The following is a 19,816-nucleotide window of genomic DNA, read 5'->3' as shown; positions in this document are numbered from 1 at the left end:
AAATCAGAACAACTGAAGGGATAGTAGATAATCACCATAGGCCTCCTTTATTTACTAGGGAAAAAAAAGAACAGTCAAAATATATAACTATCTAAATACATATCTAGGCTATCAAACATGCATATAGATAGATGATAGATATAAATGTAGATATTTCTTCTTTTAAAACATCCTACAGCTGGAGGTGGCTGGCTGGTTTACTTGGTGGAGCATGTGACTCTTGATCTCGGGGTCCTGAGTTCGAGCCCCATATTGGGTGTGGAGCTTACTTTAAAAAAAAAATCAATCAGTCAATCAATCAATCAATCTGAGGCTGAATCTGAAGTCCTTCTATTATCCTATTTATTCTTTGGCCACTTCTACTATTATAAAAACAGTTTTCAAGTACTTCCTTGTTCAGATTAATAGTGTATTTTATTTTAGCCTGTTCAAGTTTAGGACAAAGGAGAGCCGGCAGCCCTTTAGCAATCTTGGGCTGCACAGAAATAATTTTGGAATCAATATAATAAGTATTATTTACTTATTTGCAGTTTCTGCAGAGGTTTTTTTGACGTGATGAACACTGACTGCCTTCAGTGGCAGCTGCTCAGGTACAGGGCAGTAGATAAGTGACTGAATTCAGACCATTGCCTCACATCAAGGGAAAGATGACTAAGTCATGTCAGTGTCCTTCAAAGATGAAACAAGAGTAATGGGGTCCAGTCCCCTCCTAAAACCTGCTGCCTTGGGGCCCCCGCGGCCTGGGCTTTTCCCATGACTATGTGTGTACTTGGGTATCGAAAGGCAGAACCACCACCATGATGGGCTCCTTCAGCTGAATCTTCTGTCTCTGAAAATAACTTTAAATAACATTCCTTGGGAGATAGGCTGTCAGCGCTAGGAGGTTAGATCAATGCCAAAAGTCAGGGGAGGTGAGGAGACTTAAGAAAGTCACCTTCGGGGGAGGTGAGGAGACTTAAGAAAGTTTCACAATACATCATGGTAAACAGCCTTTCTTGTGCTGCCCTGAAAATGTAATTTCTGGAAAAATTCCATCCACTCTTAGCTCCTTGTCTACACGTGAATTTATTCTTCCAAGAGTTCTGGTGAATAATGAAACCAATTCAGTTTTTCATTGAGAAAATATAAGTGCGCCATCTTTCCTCATATGAGGGAAATTGCCAATGTGTCCAGTGATCTTCCCCTTAATTGCAGATCTTGCTGTGAAATATGAAAATTATATTGCCGGTTCTGGTGTTCTCTAGGTTGTCAGGTGTGACTGAAAAGACCAGTTTGTGCCCACCACTTCCTCTCTAGCTGTGGCCATGTGGACACATGGGTTGGTGGTACCGCATTTGTTTATAGGCTTGTTCGTAGGTTGGAGCTCTGTGACTTTGCCCATGAAGTCACTAACTTGTTCGAAAAAAACTGGATGGTCTGTTTTTACTGAATACAGAGTTGTTCTATCTCCTGCTTATTTCTTCCTCCCTCAAATCTGTTTGAAACACAGTATGCCTTACACTCTTTCCTCCACCTAGCTCAGCACTTATGCAAATAGTCTGCTCCGGATTACTTTGCCCCATGCATGCATTTCCAACTGCAGTTCTTTGCCCACAGCCCCCTACACTATGTAAATCTTAACCATTTTTCAAGTCAGAGCAACTTCTACTCCTTCAATAACGTCTTTGCTGACTATTTCAGACACGCATATTTCTCCCCATCTGGAGTCCTATAGCCTTCTCATCTTTTCTACTGGACATATCATCCAGCACTTTACTGTCTACTTTTTACTGGTAATGTCACGCATCATAGTCTGCCTTTGTAACTAGGCTTTTCAATTCTGGTAAGCAAGAATTCTGATTCCTAGCTAACCCATATCTCTAATAGCCACTAATAGCATACTAAGTGCTTAGTAAATATAACCTAATCTATTGATCAAGATGAGCAGGTTGTTGTCCGAGTATTACCTTTGGTCTGACTACTGGAGTTACCCTTTCTAGTCATTTGTTATTAGGAATTTTCTTAGGATGGCATGCTTCCCTGTTCTTTCTCTGCCCTGTTTTTGCCCACTTCAGTTCTCTGTACACCTGTCACCCCTCTGATTCTGCAACTATCAAGCAGGACAGAGCTGGGTTTGGAGAATCTTCTGGTTTGTAGGCAGCCTCCAGGATTTTGTTTTTCTTAGTGCTTTTCCCTGGAATAATTTCATCATCACCAACTAGGAAGCAACCTTGAAAGCTCATCTCATTTGTCTCCATGCCTGTAGGCAAAACAACTTTTTGAACTCATCATTCAGATTAGTATCAGGTCCCAGGCCAAGAACCTGAAACAGGTGTAAAGTGGATTAGAGAACATTTTATTGGACAATGGCAAGAAAGAGTCTAATATTTATCTTAACGTTAAATTCTCTGGACACTGGAAAACCTATTCAGATTAAGACGTTATAGCTATGACGTGTGGCCCCACAAGCTTGTTTGCATTTCTGCCCACATAAAAGTGAAAATAGAAAACAAAATTAAATGACAGACTCAGAGCGCCTGTGTGGTGCAGGCGGTTGAGCATCCAACTCTTGGTTTCGGCTCTGGTGGTGATCTTGGGGCCCTGAGACTGAGCCCCGTGTTGGGCTCCACACTCAGCATGGAGTCTGCTTGAGATCCTCTCTCCCTCTCCCTGCCCCTCCTGCTTGTGCTCTCTCTAAATAAATAAATAAATCTTTTTAAAAAAATAAATGACAGAATCAATCGTATAATGATGCTTTAGTGGAAAAAAAATTCATGTTTGATGTTTTAATAGTGTTATCTATTTAATGTATGTAATGATTTGTCAGTATATTATCCCTTTACATTCCAAAACTAAAGTCGCACTTATAATTTTTCAGCTTCGCAAGTCTGTTTTCAGCATAAGGGCAAGGAATCTTCTAGAAAAGGAGACTGCAGTCACTAAAATCTTAAGGTAACACCATCAAACATTGATACATATTTAAACAAGTGGGATTATATTAAGCAAAGAAGAGATCTTTCTTTTTAATGAGCTCATTTTCTGAGTATCAATACACACTTTCCACTGGAAATTAGATTTACGTAATTATATACTTATAAAAATGTCAAATACATCATTAATATTTTTCCTGGAAAAGTAATATTTTATTAGCTCAGTCGTGCATTTTTCTTTTCATTCACTCACACATAAATTGTAAGTATAAACCTTTACAAAAAGATGAAAATAACTTTTATTCTTCCATGTTTTATGTCTTTTGTGATATCTGAGGGACAAATCACAATCTAAGGGGAAAATGGTAAAAGGGTAAGCTTTTTAGAAGTAATTATGATTTATTAATCTATTAAGAATAATGTATTTAAAATCTGTAAGACTCAAAAGCATATCCATTTTAAAATGCTTATGAAAACATACAACTTTAATGTTACTTTCTTAAACCTGCCTTGATAAAGTATCAGAAAGGAACATCAAGCTAGCTACTTAAGAGTATTTTAGAAGACTGTGTCATAATATGAAGTAACGTGATCTTTATAAAAATGCATGAGCATTTGGAATGTAATTTTTTGGCAGATATATTACACAGACATGTGTAATTATACAACTAAATATTGGGGGGCTGGAAGGAGAATGGCTGACAAGATGAACGGATGAATTTTATACTGGGAAGCCCCCTCCAACTTGTGCTGAGGGGAAGGAGTTAGACTCTCTTCTTTTCTACCTCTCCTCTAGGAATAGTCATTAAAGAGTTTTTGCCAGAGTGTATATCGCTATAACCTGGATAACTGTAATGAGGAAATAAGGCTAATATATATGGCTTGAGAAGCTATTTTGAGTTTATAGCAGTACCTGAAATTTGTATACCAAAAATGATCCTAACTAGTCAAGAGAGTATTTTGTGTATTCATTCTTTTATTGGCTGACAATTCACGTATAGATATGAGTATGCGTTGGGAGTACCTTTTATGAGAAGAGAATAAATGTTTCTGGGGCTTGTATATTATCACCACAAAGTATAATAAGATGAATCTAAGAGGTCTGGTTGACATAGAGAAAGAAAAACTTCTCAGCACATTTGTAACAACCTGTGTCCCAATTTCAGTTTGCTTCCAACTGGCTCAATCCAACTGCCATCAGATAACATCATGGGGCCGGCCTTGAACACTACATGGTTCTCCAGGGTCTTTATCAAGCTGCAAGTACTATACTAGACAAATTCCTGGCAGGATCAATCCTTAGTGTCTTGAAGACACTCCCCTTTTCACACAAGACAGACAGTGTGCGGGTCCAGCCCCACAGCCACACTCACAGGGAAGAGAATTCAGCCTAAAATCTACAACACCCCATGAGGGGAGTGTAATACTCTGGCCTGTATTCAGAGTCTACCTGCCAAATTCAGAACCAAAATGACATTACTCACCTACCCAGAATAACTACCTTCCTAAATGTGCCCTGGGGGTTCCCAGAGACTTCCAGAGCACAGGCAGACAGGGATACTTAGAAGAAGCCACTTCAAGAACCTTGCTTCCCAATGAACTCTTTCTTAAATTTGGTCTTCCAGTTTTCCTTTTCCACCACCTTTTTCTTATTCACCTGCTCCTAGTTTACAAAAGAAAGGGGAGACTCTCATCCACACACAAGAAATGTGAAACTATGGTGCTTATTGATCTGGGTTGCTAAACATAAGGAGTGTTCCCATGCGGCTTTCTCCAGAAGGGGGAATCCCCCTGGGCAGCATCTTATTGTCTTATCGTCTATCCAGGTGACAAGTTTTTGGAAAACCTCCCTCCAAGAATTCATCCACCTTAGGGATAGGCCTTAGGAATAATGCGGGTGTCTCAAGGGCGTGTGTTAACGTGTCATATGATTTGAAAAATAAAGTCAGACTTTTTCTGACAGATTTGGCTCATTGGCTTGACACTGAAGGCTGACTTTATGGTGCCCAAAGTCATAAAAGTGAACGCATTAGATGAATAAGACTCTCCAGTGTTTTCTCAAAGTCATATTGAAGCACAGATATGATAATGCTAGAAATCACATCCTTTACTGCTAATTAACATTGTGAGGGGGAAATTTAGTTGTTGGTTTTTAAATGTTTAGAAGTGGTTTTAAAAAGAGAAAATTGAAAGAGAGAGAGAGAGAAAGAGAGAGAGAAAATTTGTGGGGGGTACCTGAGCCAAATTTTTAAGACCATCAGGGAATAGGGATGCCCTCAGACTTGCCCAGTAATTGTGTGGTTTCAGGGACACCCAGAGCCATTGGCATTTTAGGACAACCCAGCACACCACAAAATGAAAGGCAGCTCCCTGGGGGTGCTGTCACCCAGTCAATCTCAGGAAATAATACCCTACAATTAGAAAAATTAATTTTCCAATTTTTACAATTAGAAAAAAAATTAAGATTTTTTTTTTAAGAATACGAATTTAATCTTTAGAAAAGCCATTTAGCTCTTTCCTCCTGTGAAAATGATTTCCTTGTCGGTGCTACATTAGTCTGTGCAAGAATTAAGGACAAGATGTCAAACTGATAGTTTGAGTGTGCTTCTCTTTTTTCACTCATAATATAGCAATAGCAATAATATAATAATAATATCATACCTGCATTATAACGTAACCCATAAGTAAGAAGGTCAAGAATAGATCGGGTCCATGTCTGTGGGTCCATGGGCATTCTTCTATGCTGTTTTCCAAGGAGCAACAACAACTGAAAAGAAAAGGAAAGAAGAAAGGTTAAGAGAAATTAAAAGAAAGAAAAGGAGAACATTTACAGTCACCTCAGGACAACTAGCCCTACACAAAACGGGGAAGAAGGAGAAGTTTCTACCATTCTTTCAGGGTAGTCCTACTCCCTGGGGAGACTCTTCTCCCCTAGGCTTAGTCTCTTTGTTCATTAAACTGCAGCATTCCTGGGTAAGTTAGAAGTAGAAAGACAGATGCTGAATGATGTCAATTACATGTGGAATCTAAAAAAAGTCAAACTCATTGAAACGGAGTAGATTGGGGATTGCCAGGCCCTGGGGCGTAGGGCAAATGGGGAGTTGGTGGTCAAAGGGTACATATTTCCAGTTTTAAGCTGAATAAATTCAGGGATCTAACGTACAGTCTGGTGACTCTAGTTAATAATACTGTATTGTAGACTTGAAACTTGCTAAGAGAGTGGATCATAAGTGTTCTCACCATACACACACACACAAAAATCATAATTATGGAAAGTGATGAATGTGTTAACTATCGTCATTGTGATCATTTCACAAGTTATGCACACATCAGGGGCACCTGGTGGCTCAGTCAGTTAAGCGGCTAACTCTTGGTTTCGGCTCAGGTCACGATCTCAGGGTCATGAGCCACTGCATCAGGCTCTGCGCTCAGCAGGGAGTCTGCTTGAGATGCTCTCCCTCCTTCTCCCTCTGCCCCTCCATCTTGTGCTCTCTCTCTAAAAAATAAAATAAATCTTTTAAAAAGTATATACACACTTCAAATCACGTGGTACACCTTATATTTACACAACACTACTTGTCCGTTACCCCTCACTGAAGCTGTGGGAAAATGGCCTCTCCCGTGACCATTTGCGTTCTGAAAGGGAGGTTTTGCCAGAAGGAGAGAACGTTGAGACGAGGAGGTGCAGGTTTCGTGTCTTCATGGATGGGTCTGCCTTGACCCAGAAGAAAGAAGCCTAGCAGAGACTTGTTCCAGTACTCTGTCACTTGTAATTTTCCTGAGTCTTTTATTTTCATAGCCTTACTGTCCTCAGTTTCACTGAAGAGGTTCCTCCCCAAGGAGGCAGGAGTGCACTCTAGGAATGTCTCATTAGAGAAAGACCTCAGCTGAATCATTCTGGCAAATATGTCACAGGTGGGTGTGTGTCCTGATTTGGGTGCAGATGGAGATAAGTCACATAAACTTGAAATCCAATGGTAAGTGGGGAAGATGTTACAAAATACTGGTGTCTTAGAAATAACTTTTAAAAATAACAAATATTTGGGGAAAATAATACAAAACATATCCCTAATCTAAGGTAAACAGGTAAATTATTTAAATCCCCAGTTTTCTGACAATTTAAGGATTGGAGGAAGTAATCCTCAGGGTCACCATAGTTCTAACGTAAGCTACTGGACTTGGTGTCAGAAGGCCTGGACCAGCATCTGGCTCGGCTCCTCCATAACCTTAAGCAACTCACTTACCTGCCTTTGCAGTGTAGACTGCCCCAGTTGGTTGTCTGAACAATCTATTGGTTAATCAAAGTGAGATTTAATACTTATTATAGTGAGGGAGACCACCACCTCAGCACTCTTAGTAACGTCTCACAAGGGATGGGTCAGGAGTGGATATGTGTAAGGTTTTCGGCTTGGGGTGGTTTTTAGTGATTGAGATCGGGCAAGATTCTTGCTGTAAGAGTTTAGATCATTTCACAATATATACAAACATCGAATCATTATGTTGTATACCTTGAAGCTAATAGAGTACTATATGTCAATTATACCTCAATTTGAAAAAAAAAAAAAAAAAAGAGTTTAGGACTCTCCAGGATACACAGTACTTATTACGGACAGGTACCCATTACTATTCTGGGGTTGGGGGCACAGAAGAGGGGACATCCCTTGGCCTCCCCTGGGGTCGGGGCACAGCGGAGGGCACATCCCTTGGTCTCCCCAGGCCCCCAGTGTTCTTTCCACCTGCTCTGGCTCCACAGTTCAGTTGTCAGTTGTTCCAATGGAGTTTGCTCCTCTGTTTTTCTCTTTCCTTCCTGATGTGGGGTAACTTTCTGCTGCCCAGAAGTCTATTCTATTCTGTCTTCTGAATTTTTAACCATCTCCATGCATTACCTTTAAAAATAAATTGCAAGATTTTTAGAAAAGCATTTTTTTTAAAAATGTTTAGGATTGATGGACCGAGCTGGGCAGGGTCTTGGCCTGAGTACCAATTATTTTTAGGAGCTTGGTTTGACCAGTTGAGTGATATATTATCTAGAGGCAGGGGCTGGTCCATGAGTCTATAATTCAGATGAATGGATTTTCAGAGACTTCCTGAAGCTAACAGTGAAATTACTTATTGGTTAAGAGCCTTAAATTCTTGGGTAGGAATTTCCTGGAATGAATAGTAAAGTCCTATTGATGGAGAGGCCTAAGTTCTTAGTCCTGATGATTAAGCTGCGGGGCTGCCCTGAGTCTCAGTGCTCAGGGGATCCACATTTCCATTTGAAACAATATCTACGTTATTCCAGAAAAGAGTATGCTATATACCTTGCCTATGAAGAGGAAATTTGAGCCGACAAAGGGAAAAGTCAGAGAGAAAGGGGCCTAGAGTCGGAGGTATTTGAATCATCGGAGTCACCAGTGACTTCTACACATAATCATCTCTAATTTGTTCATCTGTGTTCTTCCATGTAGTATTTTCTTAAAATCAATCCATGCTCCGAGAAATAGAAATGAATTTCTCCACAGATTTGGGAACTCTCTGATAGAAACAAAAGTGGGGCATTCTGACAGATCTCGAGGTTACGGTCACATGCTTGCATGCAGGGGTTTGCCTGGGGCAAATGGGCATCCGTATTTGTTTTTCCAAGATTTATCTGGGGAGGAGTGTACAGAGGAGGATGTTCCATCACCTAAATTGTAAAATCCAGGGTTACTGTGAAATTCACTCTCGTTTTGACTTGGCCTGTGCCGTTCAGCTTCACCAAGGAAGCTTCCCTCAGAAAGCAGTGACCTTTCCACTACATCAGGAGAAATCAAAACAAATAGCAGTGCGCTTTCCACAGCCTCGCGCCCTCTACTGAGATTTGTCCCTTCAGAGCCCTGAAATTGAGCACAGATGCATTATCATTCCTGCTAGGCTGAATACAGAGAGAAATGTAAAAAATAAAATAATTAAACATTTTACATTACTTTAGAAAATGCCATCCTTGGCCATCAGGACCTCACTAGTTAGGAAGTATCATTACAGCTTTTTTGAACGCTTGGTCTAGTATGATATTTGCATTCTGATATTTGGATCTATGACAAAATTCTCCTTGCCGCGCACTGGTATTAATAATTTTTTAAAGTCTAAGGCATAGTAGTGGGGCGCCTGGGTGGCTCAGTCGGTTAAGCATCTGTCTTTGGCTCAGGTCATGATCTCAGGTTCCTGGGATTGAGCCCCATGTTGGGTTCTCTGCTCAGTGGGGAGTCTGCTTCTCCCTCTCACTCTCTGTGCTCTCTCGCTCTCTCTCTCTCAAATAAGTAAATAAAATCTTAAAAACTAAAGTCTAAGGAATAGTTGTTAGTTGAATACTACTTACTACAAAAAAATTAAATATAATTAATGATGTGGGGGGTTAGTTTTTCTGTAAGAGAATCATTTTTATTGACTAGAAATACAATTTATATATAAATAAAGTCAGAACATATTTATTAAGATATAGATTTTTAAATGGCATTAGCTAGATTTTCATCCTGACAGAGAGGACTCACTCATTCAAGAAATACTTCTGTAGCATCTTCTGTGTGCGAGGCATTTTCCAAGATACTGGACACATAGATTATCCCCTCAAGGAGCTCATGTTTGCCCTGAGAACGTACTGTGACACTAGTCAGGTGGAGGGGTCTTCAATAATACCTCTAGTTCCCTGAACACAACTGTGACAAGAAGATTCATACAGAGCATTGTCATGGTTCCCTGACTGACTTTAAAAGTTAAGATCATTTACTAAAATGTTTCATAAAATAGAGTGTTTTCTACCTTTTAATCTTATTTCCATTATGCCATGAAAATGCCTTTCCAACATGAAGATGGAGAGGAGATGGGAAAAGAATGAATGATGAGTACTTGTGAAGACCCACGTATGATGCTAAGGTCTTACGCGTGTTATCTCAGTCAGTCAGTACAACACACCTATGCAGAAAAACAGTTATTACCCCCATGTTATGCATGACAAAACTCAGTCTTAGACTGGGTAAGTACTTTCTCCCAAGATCACATACCATAGAAATGATCTTGGGTATCACATCAATACCTACTACAACCTGATTTCCCAAATGGGCAGCCATATTTATGTGTCCCCAACAACTTATGCAACTAAGTTCTCCCGTTTACTGGAAAGTGACTGTGTGCTCAACACTGTACTCCTTTCTAAGCTCTGTCTCACTAGGGCCTCATAGCAAACCCCAAAAGTCAAGGAGTATTAGCTCTGTTTTAGAGATGAAGAAATTAAGGCTCAGGAAGCTTAGGCGACTTGCCTAAAGTCACCCTGTCTAGCGAGTCAGGCCACTGTGCTAGTCTTGCTAACATAAGGTATCATCAGAACATTTCATGGATATACTCCCAAACTAATAACACAGATTCATCAACCACGGTTGGCATCGCCAATAGCTGGCTGAAAGTCCTGGGAATAGAGACCCATGATCTTTGAAATGCCTGAAGTGCAACTATGACATTCTCCATTCTGCTTGATTGAGCCAGGGGGAAAAAATGGTCCTATCCCAGAATTAGGAAACCTAGCCAAACGGGTAGAGACCAGCACGTTGCAAGTACAACCGGCCAAGGGAGAGGGGAGGGCATGGTCACAGGTGTTGGTAAAGGTGAGCCTGATTGATTTGGCAGGTGGAAGAATGATTGAGAATGGAACTGAAACCAAGATCACTGGGTAGGAGGGGCTGGTGATCAGGGCCTGAGGACCAGCTGGAAGAGAATCTCTACCTGCCTTCAGAGGCACCGCCCGCAGAGGCACAGTGACTGCCGTGGCTGAGACGAGCATGGCATTGTCTTCTGCACGGGTGGTGACTGCCTACCTGGAACCTCGGTTTGCCCCTGACTTTGGAGCTCTGTGACTGATGGGGGGCTGAGGACTTAGCCAGGGGGCTTCGTCATGGGCTGTAGGCTGAACGCAAGTGTGTTTTTGCCCCGTGGCCTCTTCCAGGTCCCTGTTCTCCCAGCTCTGCCTCCCCGGGGTCCAGGACAGACGAACTGACACCTGGGCTCTTCTCTAGAACGTAAGCATCTAGGTCACACTCCTCAGGAAGACAGATGAGCCTGAGAGTGCAGAGACTGAGGAGATAGTGGCGTTTTCTGGAGGTAAGCATTCAGATTAAACCGCAGTGATGCCCTCCAAGAGGCCAGCTGTTTCTATGCACATCATTAGCTACAGGACAGGGAGACTTTGAGGAAAGCACAAGCAGCCTCTTCATTCTTACTCTGTTCTCTCTGGTCTAGACCCAGAGCTTCCAGGACCAATTACATAGAAATCTGAAGCAGGACCAATTACATAGAAATCTGAGGGAGCTTAATAATGCGAAGCGTTAGCATCTTACCCCGGGTGCTCCTGCCCATTTGGCAAGCTCTTCTTTTCAAATTCTTGTTTCATCGTGTAGCCTAGTGATTCAACAGCTTTGGAGAAGGTCAAGTGAGTTCTCTGCAGCTCCACTTTCTGGGCACCACTAGCAAGACGCACTCTGCATGGCTCAGAGGGCCTGAGCACCTTGCAGCCTCTCACAGACCTTCGGGTTAGACCTGCCAACCACTCAGTGGAATGCGCTCCAGCTGCAGGGAGGGAGGGAGGGGAGGGGAGAGGGGCCAGAAAGACCCTGCAGATGAGAGGAAGCAGATACCCCTAAAGCTGGGTTTGGGTCAGCCTCCTGACATAGAAGCAGGTTTTTTTTAATTTTTATTGTTATGTTAATCACCATACATTACATCATGAGTTTTTGATGTAGTGTTCCATGATTCATTGTTTGTGCATAACACCCAGCGCTCCATGCAGAATGTGCCCTCTTTAATACCCATCACCAGGCTAACCCATCCCCCCACCCCCTCCCCTCTAGAACCCTCAGTTTGTTTCTCAGAGTCCATAGTCTCTCATGGTTCGTCTCCCCCTCCGATTCCCCTCCTTCATTTTTCCCTTCCTGCTATCTTCTTTTTTTTTTTAACATATAATGTATTATTTGTTTCAGAGGCACAGGTCTGTGATTCATCAGTCTTACACAATTCACAGCGCTCACCGTAGCACATACCCTCCCCAATGTCCATCACCCAGCCACCCCATCCCTCCCACCCCCGACCACTCCAGCAACCCTCAGTTTGTTTCCTGAGATTAAGAATTCTTCATATCAGTGAGATCATATGATACATGTCTTTCTCTGATTGACTTATTTCACTCAGCATAATACCCTCTAGTTCCATCCACATCGTTGCAAATGGCAAGATTTCGGGTTTTTTGACGGCTGCATAATATTCCATTGTATATATAGACCACATCTTCTTTATCCATTCATAGCAGCAATTTTTTAGGACAAATATTTGGCAAGAATAACCCGAAGTCTTCAAAAACCAGAGTACTGGGTATTAATATACTCAATATTAATAAAACATTAAATTATTAACATTTGATTTAGTAAAGATATTTGTTAACATGTGTAATATATTTATAGATGTTCATATATTAAATACTAATTATTAATTTCGAATATATTACCAGCAAAACATTAAATATTAACCAAATATGTAATAAAATATTAGATAGTTTCATAAATATTTATCTGTGATTGTATTTAGGCCGCCTAGTTGTTGGTTTCTCTTATTCCTGACATTTAAAAACTCTTGTAGATTAAGTTAAAGACCATTTGGAGAAACAGAGATTAAGTAAATATGTGGAAATTAAGTGTATTCAGAGAGCAATAAGGAGATAAGATCTCTGGGTATAAGCATTTGTATAAAACATAAAAGGTGAAAATTTCGAAGAGGCCAAATATAACTTAATTTAAGCAAAATAATTTTTTTTGCTTTTTTAAAACCAAACTTTCTTTCCTTGAACTTTTCTTAAATTTTTTATTGAGATGTAATTGACACATAGCATTATATTAATTTCAGATGTACAACATAATTCAAGGGGATTTGTGTGTATTGTGAAATGATCATCACAGTAAGTCTAGTTAATGTCCGTCATCATGCACAGTAAAATAATATATTCTAAACATGTTCTCCTCAGTCTTTCCTGATTTGTGATAATCAAAATATGTTCTATTTCATTGAGATTGTACATGATGTGTACATTATTACAAAGTGATTGTAATAGTGCTATGCATCAGGAAAGCTACTATTAAATTTCATCTAACAGATGCAGCAAGATATTTGAACAGGGTTTTTCTTTTCCTATTTTATCATTGGAGCATAAAGTAATAAGTAGTATAAGAAAATCCGTATGGGTAGAAAAATTGGTTCATATGGTTTATGCAACATTTGCAAAATTTCACTTTTCTTATAATAAAAAGTTCAGTCTTTGCATTGTAATTTACGTTTTTCTGAGTCAGATGGAGCATTACTAAATTTAAACCCCCAGTACGGTGTGAGGTTTCAGACAGTCTTATTTCCTGAATTCTAATAGATGCACTGAAGGCAGGGATTTCCCATGCACAGATTTTCCTTTTTATTTATTATACCTACTTATGATAAGACAATAAGGCTTCCTTTATGTATTCAATCTACCGTGAGGTTCTGGTTGCCCGTGTATTTACTTGTGTACATATGACAACATTTTTATGAATAGCACAAGGTTGGAAAGAACAAATCGGATGTCGCTTAATACTAAAGAGCCATATCCGTTTACTCAGGACTGGGTTGACTCACAAAGGATTGGGGTATTCACTACGATAAAAATGCAGCTTTTTCCTCATCTCAGCAAGAGGCCATTACAGAGAAGCTCACCTATTAGCATCTGTGGTTGTCTCCCCTTAGGAGGATTTCATTGTCACTCTCCTGGAGTCAGGTAAGAGCCCTTTCCAGGAAATACTCATTACCCATTCTCTTACCCTGGTCTACAGCCATAGTTTCACGTAATTACCACTGAAGGACTATTTTCCTGTTTTCTCTTGGTGTGATTACATTATATTAACCAACATTCGATAATACTTTGCAATGTATAAACTTGTGGAGCTCAAAAATCTAAGTAAAATCCCTCAAATTTAATGCTCTGCAAAGTTACATTGCAGTTCCTTTCGACGGTAATTACGTTTAATACCAGATGGTTTCATGCAATCTGACTTTTCTATAATGAATGAAAATAATTTGAAGACTCATAGACCTCTCTCTTTCATTACAGAATGTACAGGCTTTTCCCACACCCTTGTTCTGGAACATTAAGAAAGAAGATATGGAGAGAGAGAAGAAAGAAACCGAGGACCCCCTGCTACTATTTCTATAAACAACTAGTGGTGTTTAAAGGCTAATAAAGCTCCAAAGATCTCTCTTATAACCATAATCTTTGGGCCAATTTTAAAATATTTTAGGTGGACGAGTGTCAAGAAAAATAGAGACAATTTCTTAAGACATGATTCTCTTCCCTCAACCTCCATAAAAGATTATATATATATATATATATATATATATATATATGGCTGTCATATAAGGGGCAATTGAAATTCCACAGCACAAAGCAATGCAGAGAGAGGGGGAAAAAATAGAATCAATCTTTCATATGTTTTTTTCAAAGGCTTGGCAAGAAACCAGGGGTAATATTTTTGCAACTGGGAATGTGTGTTTGCTGAAGAATATTCCCACATTTGAATCATCATCAGGGGTCCTAGTCTTGTTTTACTTTCAAAGGTAGAGAGGGCATCACATTGACCCCAACTGGGAAAAGGAAAATGCCCCACTGTAATTCTCCTCCAGGGAGCAGGAATAAAGGGATTACATATGCCTGCATAATGGAGAATTTCCTCACTCAGACAAGACAAAAGACTTCATTATTTTTCACCAGACACTTGAAGCCTTGTGCCTCCCAGTACCAGAAGAGAGGCAGAGCAATGTTTTATGTTAAACCACTAGATGGAGTTTCTAAGAAACTTGCCCTGATGAAGCAATACGGAGAAGGCAGTGAAGACTTGATACCATGACTCTATGGCCCATCCCCTAAGAAAAGCTAGACAGTGCCTGAAGTTCGTGGTGTGTGTTTTCAATATTATCAGCTTCGCTTTTTCTCTAGGCAACAAATAAATTAAAGTTTTTATCCTGAAAATATATTTATTTTATCTGCAGTTGAGACCAAAAAGCATCTAAATTCTAATAAGAAATTTAAAGTGGCAAAATATAACTTAATCGAATATTCAAATACTTTTCCTTCTGACTAGTTCTATCACTGAGTAACTTTAGTGATATGTACATCTCACTTCATATTGGTAAAGTAATAAAAGTCTCAAATGCCTTACTTACTATATCAGCGTGGTAGTAGATTCCTCTAAGACACCATGTATGGAGACCATGTTCCCAGTGACAGATCAGACCCCCCCCATTTAAGAAATTGAAATGAGTTCAGCTCTGCCTCATATTGACTTGTAGGTTTCCCTTAATAGCTTCACGTAGAATATAGAAAAAGATTTATAAATTTTCTACTTGCAAGAAGCAGTGTCTGATTTTTTTTTTATTCCTGTCTCAGAGTCTCATCTATTATGGGTGTGCAGCCCATCCCTTGAGTAGCATAGTATCCTAACTGGAGACAAAATTAAGATTAACTTCCCCTTAAAAAGCATATTTCAAATACATGCTGTTCTGTTCATGATTATTTCCGTGCTTCATAAGCGTGAAGTGATCAAAAGAGACATTAAAATATTGGATCTTCACAAAATTTCAAGGTTCATTCATTTCACAAATATTTATTGAGCGCCTACTATGTACAAGGTGAAGTAATAAGTGAGCAATGACAAAGTCAGCCCCTACTCTCTTGGAGCTGTTTGGAGAGAGGCCCATATAAGGAACCGAAAGAGCAAAGAGGGTGACATGGCGGGAGCGAGTCCTTGATGGTAGAAGATGAAGCAGACCCTACGTGACTTCGAAGTCATGCTGAGCTTCTAGACTTAGTCTTTCTCTGAAGAGCAGTAGGATGTTGAAGATTTTAAGACAGCGATGATTAACTATATTCGTTACCAGTTGCTGCCTAACAAGTTACTCCAAAGCTTGGTGATTGAAACAATGCAGATTAATCTCAAAGTCTCAGTCAGGAACTGGGTGTGGCTTACCTGGGTCTCTCACTAGGCTGCAGGCATTTTGACTTGCTCGAGAGGAATCCCCTTCCTCGCTCACTCTCCCATTCATTTTTTTTTTTTTTAATATTTATTTATTTGACAGAGAGACACAGCGAGAGAGGGAACACAAGCAGGGGGAGTGGGAGAGGGAGAAGCAGGCTTCCCGCGGAGCAGGGAGCCCGATGCGGGGCTCGATCCCAGGACCCTGGGATCATGACCTGAGCCGAAGGCAGACGCTTAACGACTGAGCCACCCAGGTGCCCCTCACTCTCCCGTTCTTAATAAGATTTAGCTCCCCATGAGCGGTCCGATTAAGCTCCCCATGAGCGGTCCGATTAATGCTTTGGTTCCTTACTCGTCCACTGTGAGCAGAAGGCCCTTCTCATTCCCTAAGAAATGGATCTCCCCGTTCTACGGAGGGTGGCAGTCCTCGGCCCTCTGTAAAATGTTTTAAGACCAGCCATGACCTGGGACAACATGGCAGCCTGCTTCAGCAGAGCCAGCAAGTGAGGGAACAAGGGACAGTGAGGAGATGAAATGCGTGTCTTTTGTGACCTATCCCATCCCATTTGCCTTGTATTTGTTAAGAGCAAGCCCCTAAGTCCTGCCCACATTCTTGGGTTATGCCAGAGCATGAAAACCAGGGGCGGAATCATTGGGGGCCATCTGAGAAACACCTGCATGGTGACTTGCAGGTGTTCATTTCAGAGATCACTTTGCTCACAATAATAACACAAAAGGTTTATTAAGAGTGGATGCGTGGAGACAGGTGAAGAGGCTCAGCTCTAGTCTGTAGCATATATCACTGTTGATCAGGGTCAGAACAGAGAAGACTTACCTTCCAATATGACCCTCTGTCCCACACTTGCTCTTCTGTCCTCCATCCTCTGTAGAATGTTTTAATACCAACCCCGATATGGGACAAGATAGAAAAGTAAATAATAGCAACTAAAATGTAAACAAAGTGTCAGTATTTCCAAAGACCGGCACATTCATATAATCATAGCTGATCCTCCCAACTCCCTACGAAGTTGGAGGGAAAGGTGATGTTGTTCCCTATTTTACGTAGAGGACACAGAGGCTCAGGGGATGCCCATCCCCCACCTGAGGTCCCACAACCAGCAAAAGCTGAGATCAGAACTATATGGTTCTAAACCTTGTGTGTTCTCAAATCGACTTCTCCATTAGGCGTCCAGTTGAAGGCAGAACTTTCTGTCTGAGCTATGCTGCTGGGTATGAAAGTACTAACCTAATGTGCTGTTTGAACCTGGAGACTAGCAAGTTCCAGATCCAGCCCTGCACCTCCCTTAGCCTCCTGTCTCCTTATACCTCCACCGTCTGCCTCGAGCTCACTCCTGCTCTCCATCACTCTGCCCGTGAGCGCCAGCAACCTCTCTTCCTGGGAACATGAGGATGAGTGCTCAGGTGGTCCCTAAAGAACTCACCATCTAATGTCCAACGATGATAAAAATGCCATAAGCATTGAATAACGTTGGTTAATAATATGCCACAGGAACATGGGACATAGAACTGTCAAAGTTTGTAATTACATTACTCATGTCAGAAATACTGTGCGGTAGTTCATAGTTTGGATTACAATATATGCTTGTGTATAATACAGTTGTATTTCCTTTAAAAAATAGTAAAGCAGAGGCTTACCATACTTTCGTGTGAACCTTGGCACCTTGTAGTAGAGAATGTATAACCTCTTAGTGGAATCCAGTCATGCCAGATTGAAGTGAATAATTTTCTACCAAGCCTGTTATTTTCCAAAATAGCAAAATATTTTACATTGTCAAAGAATGTGACAATGGCTTACGCATAAGGCTCTTTTATTTATGCAGAAACGTCCTAAGGTGGCCTTCTTTCTATACCTGCTTCAGTGTCCGGGTGTCCTCAGGGCAGATGTATCATGAGTTTCTGTCTCTTGCTCCCTGCGTCCTCCCTCATACCCCAGATTTAGGTCCTTCCATCCAAGTTCCTCCCTTCACCCATAGGAAACCCATTCTTGGCAGCTGGGTCTTTTGTATAATGTAGTTAGATGTTTCCCATATGTTTTCCTCTAGACAGATTTATATATCTATAGAAGAGTTGCTCCTTCTGTACCATTACCTGTTGTTTCTGTGGGAAAACTATTACAGATAAATAGCTGGTTATTAACTATATTGGATGCCGTGCCTAGAGGAGAATTTTGAGTTTCAATTTTAGTAAGATCTGCCACTGTCCTTAGTAGACGAAAAAGGCTTTCAGGAGCCTTCAAAAGAACTGCCCTTCATGTGCCCTCCACTCACCCCACCCCTGCAAATTGCCTTCACCCACATGGTCATTTAACAATTTGCTAGGTGAATGTAGCCCCTAGTTTTCCACTAAGAAACTCTAGCGTTTACCAAAGAATTTCCTACTTCAAAAACCACTATAGAGACTCAAAGGAAAGATATGCTCTGAGATATCAGAGCATATGGTCTGAGAGACTCAACAGGAGTTGAGCTGCCAGATGAAGATGGAGACAGTTGTTGACCTTTGTCTTGGTGCAGAGATGGGGGCAGTCCTGGGGTGTGGGGTTGGACGGGGGCTCAGAGACAGTTGCACTGAGCCCGAGGCCCCACAGTCGATCTCAGAACACTAAGGGAAGAGGGCTGGATCTCCCTGATTTCACTTTGCTTGGGTTACGTGGATACCTTTGGAGTTCCAGGAAAAGAGGTGTTGGGTAAGCAGCCTCTGCTCAGAGAACACAAGGCTCTGGCAGGGTCCCCTCCATGAGGAAGTGCAAACCACCAAGGTGTATGCTTGGCTTGAGCAGAACTCTGAAGTCACTTGTCACGCCATTTAACTGGCCCAGAGTTAGTGAGCATTTTTTTCTCTTTCTCGTCGTTTTCTGGTTTGAAATTGTACCAGCAAACACTGTTATATACACAGAAGAAAGTGATAGGAAGAGGAAATGAGAGCCAGTGGTTTTATATATTCTACACATAGGAGTGGTTGTCTCAGTCTGGTTCAACACATGTTTTCTGATGGCAGGGTAGAGCTAAAAACCAGCCCCTCCATCACCCTGACCTTCTCTTACAGAGAACAAAGATGCACATGTCACGTGCTTAGCTTGAAACTCCAGCCCATTTTACTGCTATGTTCCGAATTCTCTAGACCCCAGCGGGAAACAAAGGGCTGATCTTGAGCCAAAGAGGAAAGGGGCGTTGCTTTCTCACCACACTTGAGCCCTGTTGTTGGTAGAGAGGATGGAAATGCCATAGGGTGTGGAGTCTTTCCAATAGTGGGTGCATCTCCACCCACCGTGGAGACCTCCCTGTCTTGTTCGGTCAGAGGAGGGAGTCTCAGCAGGATCCACAGAGCCACCCCAGCGGGAATGGGTGTGTGAAGTTGACTTGGGTGTTGGGACACCCATGAGGTTCTGGAGTCTGTAGATGCAGTCCTAACTCTTCCCCAGCAAGAATGCCTGGGCATGCTCAGACTGGGCTGTGGGGCAAGTACCAGCAGTCCTTTATCAGATGCAGCTCGAAGCCCGTGACATTCTTCCATTTCAGACATAGCAGGGACAGCCAGCTCGAAAGGGTATACTGTATTCAAGTTGCATATGCTTTGTATGTAAGCCCTAAGGGCTCAGCTACTTTAGGAGGGGGGAACTCTTATGACAAAAAATAAAGTTTACTAAGACAGTGGCTAAAGTTTAAGCCTTGATGTTTACACAAATGGCAGGAATCTGTAGATCTGTGCCAAGATAACACTGCTTTCCAAATAGATGTTCTCCAGATGCTTCATCATTTGCCGTCCTTGGTTCAGGGAAGAACAATTCTTAGTCTATATACATCGTGCGAGATCGTGCTAAAGCTTTGTGAACTCAGC

The 19,816-nt window shown here is 41.2% G+C and overlaps 1 protein-coding gene across 3 annotated transcripts in view; it reads left to right on the top strand.

Moving 5' to 3' along the window:
- Positions 1-19,816, top strand: part of NALCN (sodium leak channel, non-selective) — a 290,181-nt gene that overhangs the window by 224,884 nt on the left and 45,481 nt on the right. For 2 of the 3 annotated variants that reach the window (XM_028112068.2, XM_028112069.1), the window contains one exon: positions 2,858-2,931. In XM_028112068.2, the coding sequence (XP_027967869.1) occupies positions 2,858-2,931 (74 nt within the window). Of the gene's footprint in view, positions 1-2,857; positions 2,932-13,620; positions 13,708-19,816 lie in introns of all 3 variants that reach the window. The other variant, XM_028112067.1, reaches the window with a different exon arrangement.

This window comes from Eumetopias jubatus, unplaced genomic scaffold, assembly GCF_037043125.1.
Source record: "Eumetopias jubatus isolate StellerSeaLion01/CBP00866 unplaced genomic scaffold, mEumJub1_p1.0 scaffold_3, whole genome shotgun sequence".
Taxonomy (NCBI): Eukaryota; Metazoa; Chordata; class Mammalia; order Carnivora; family Otariidae; genus Eumetopias; species Eumetopias jubatus.
Note: the sequence above shows the minus strand (reverse complement) of the source record. Positions and strands in the feature narration are given on the sequence as shown.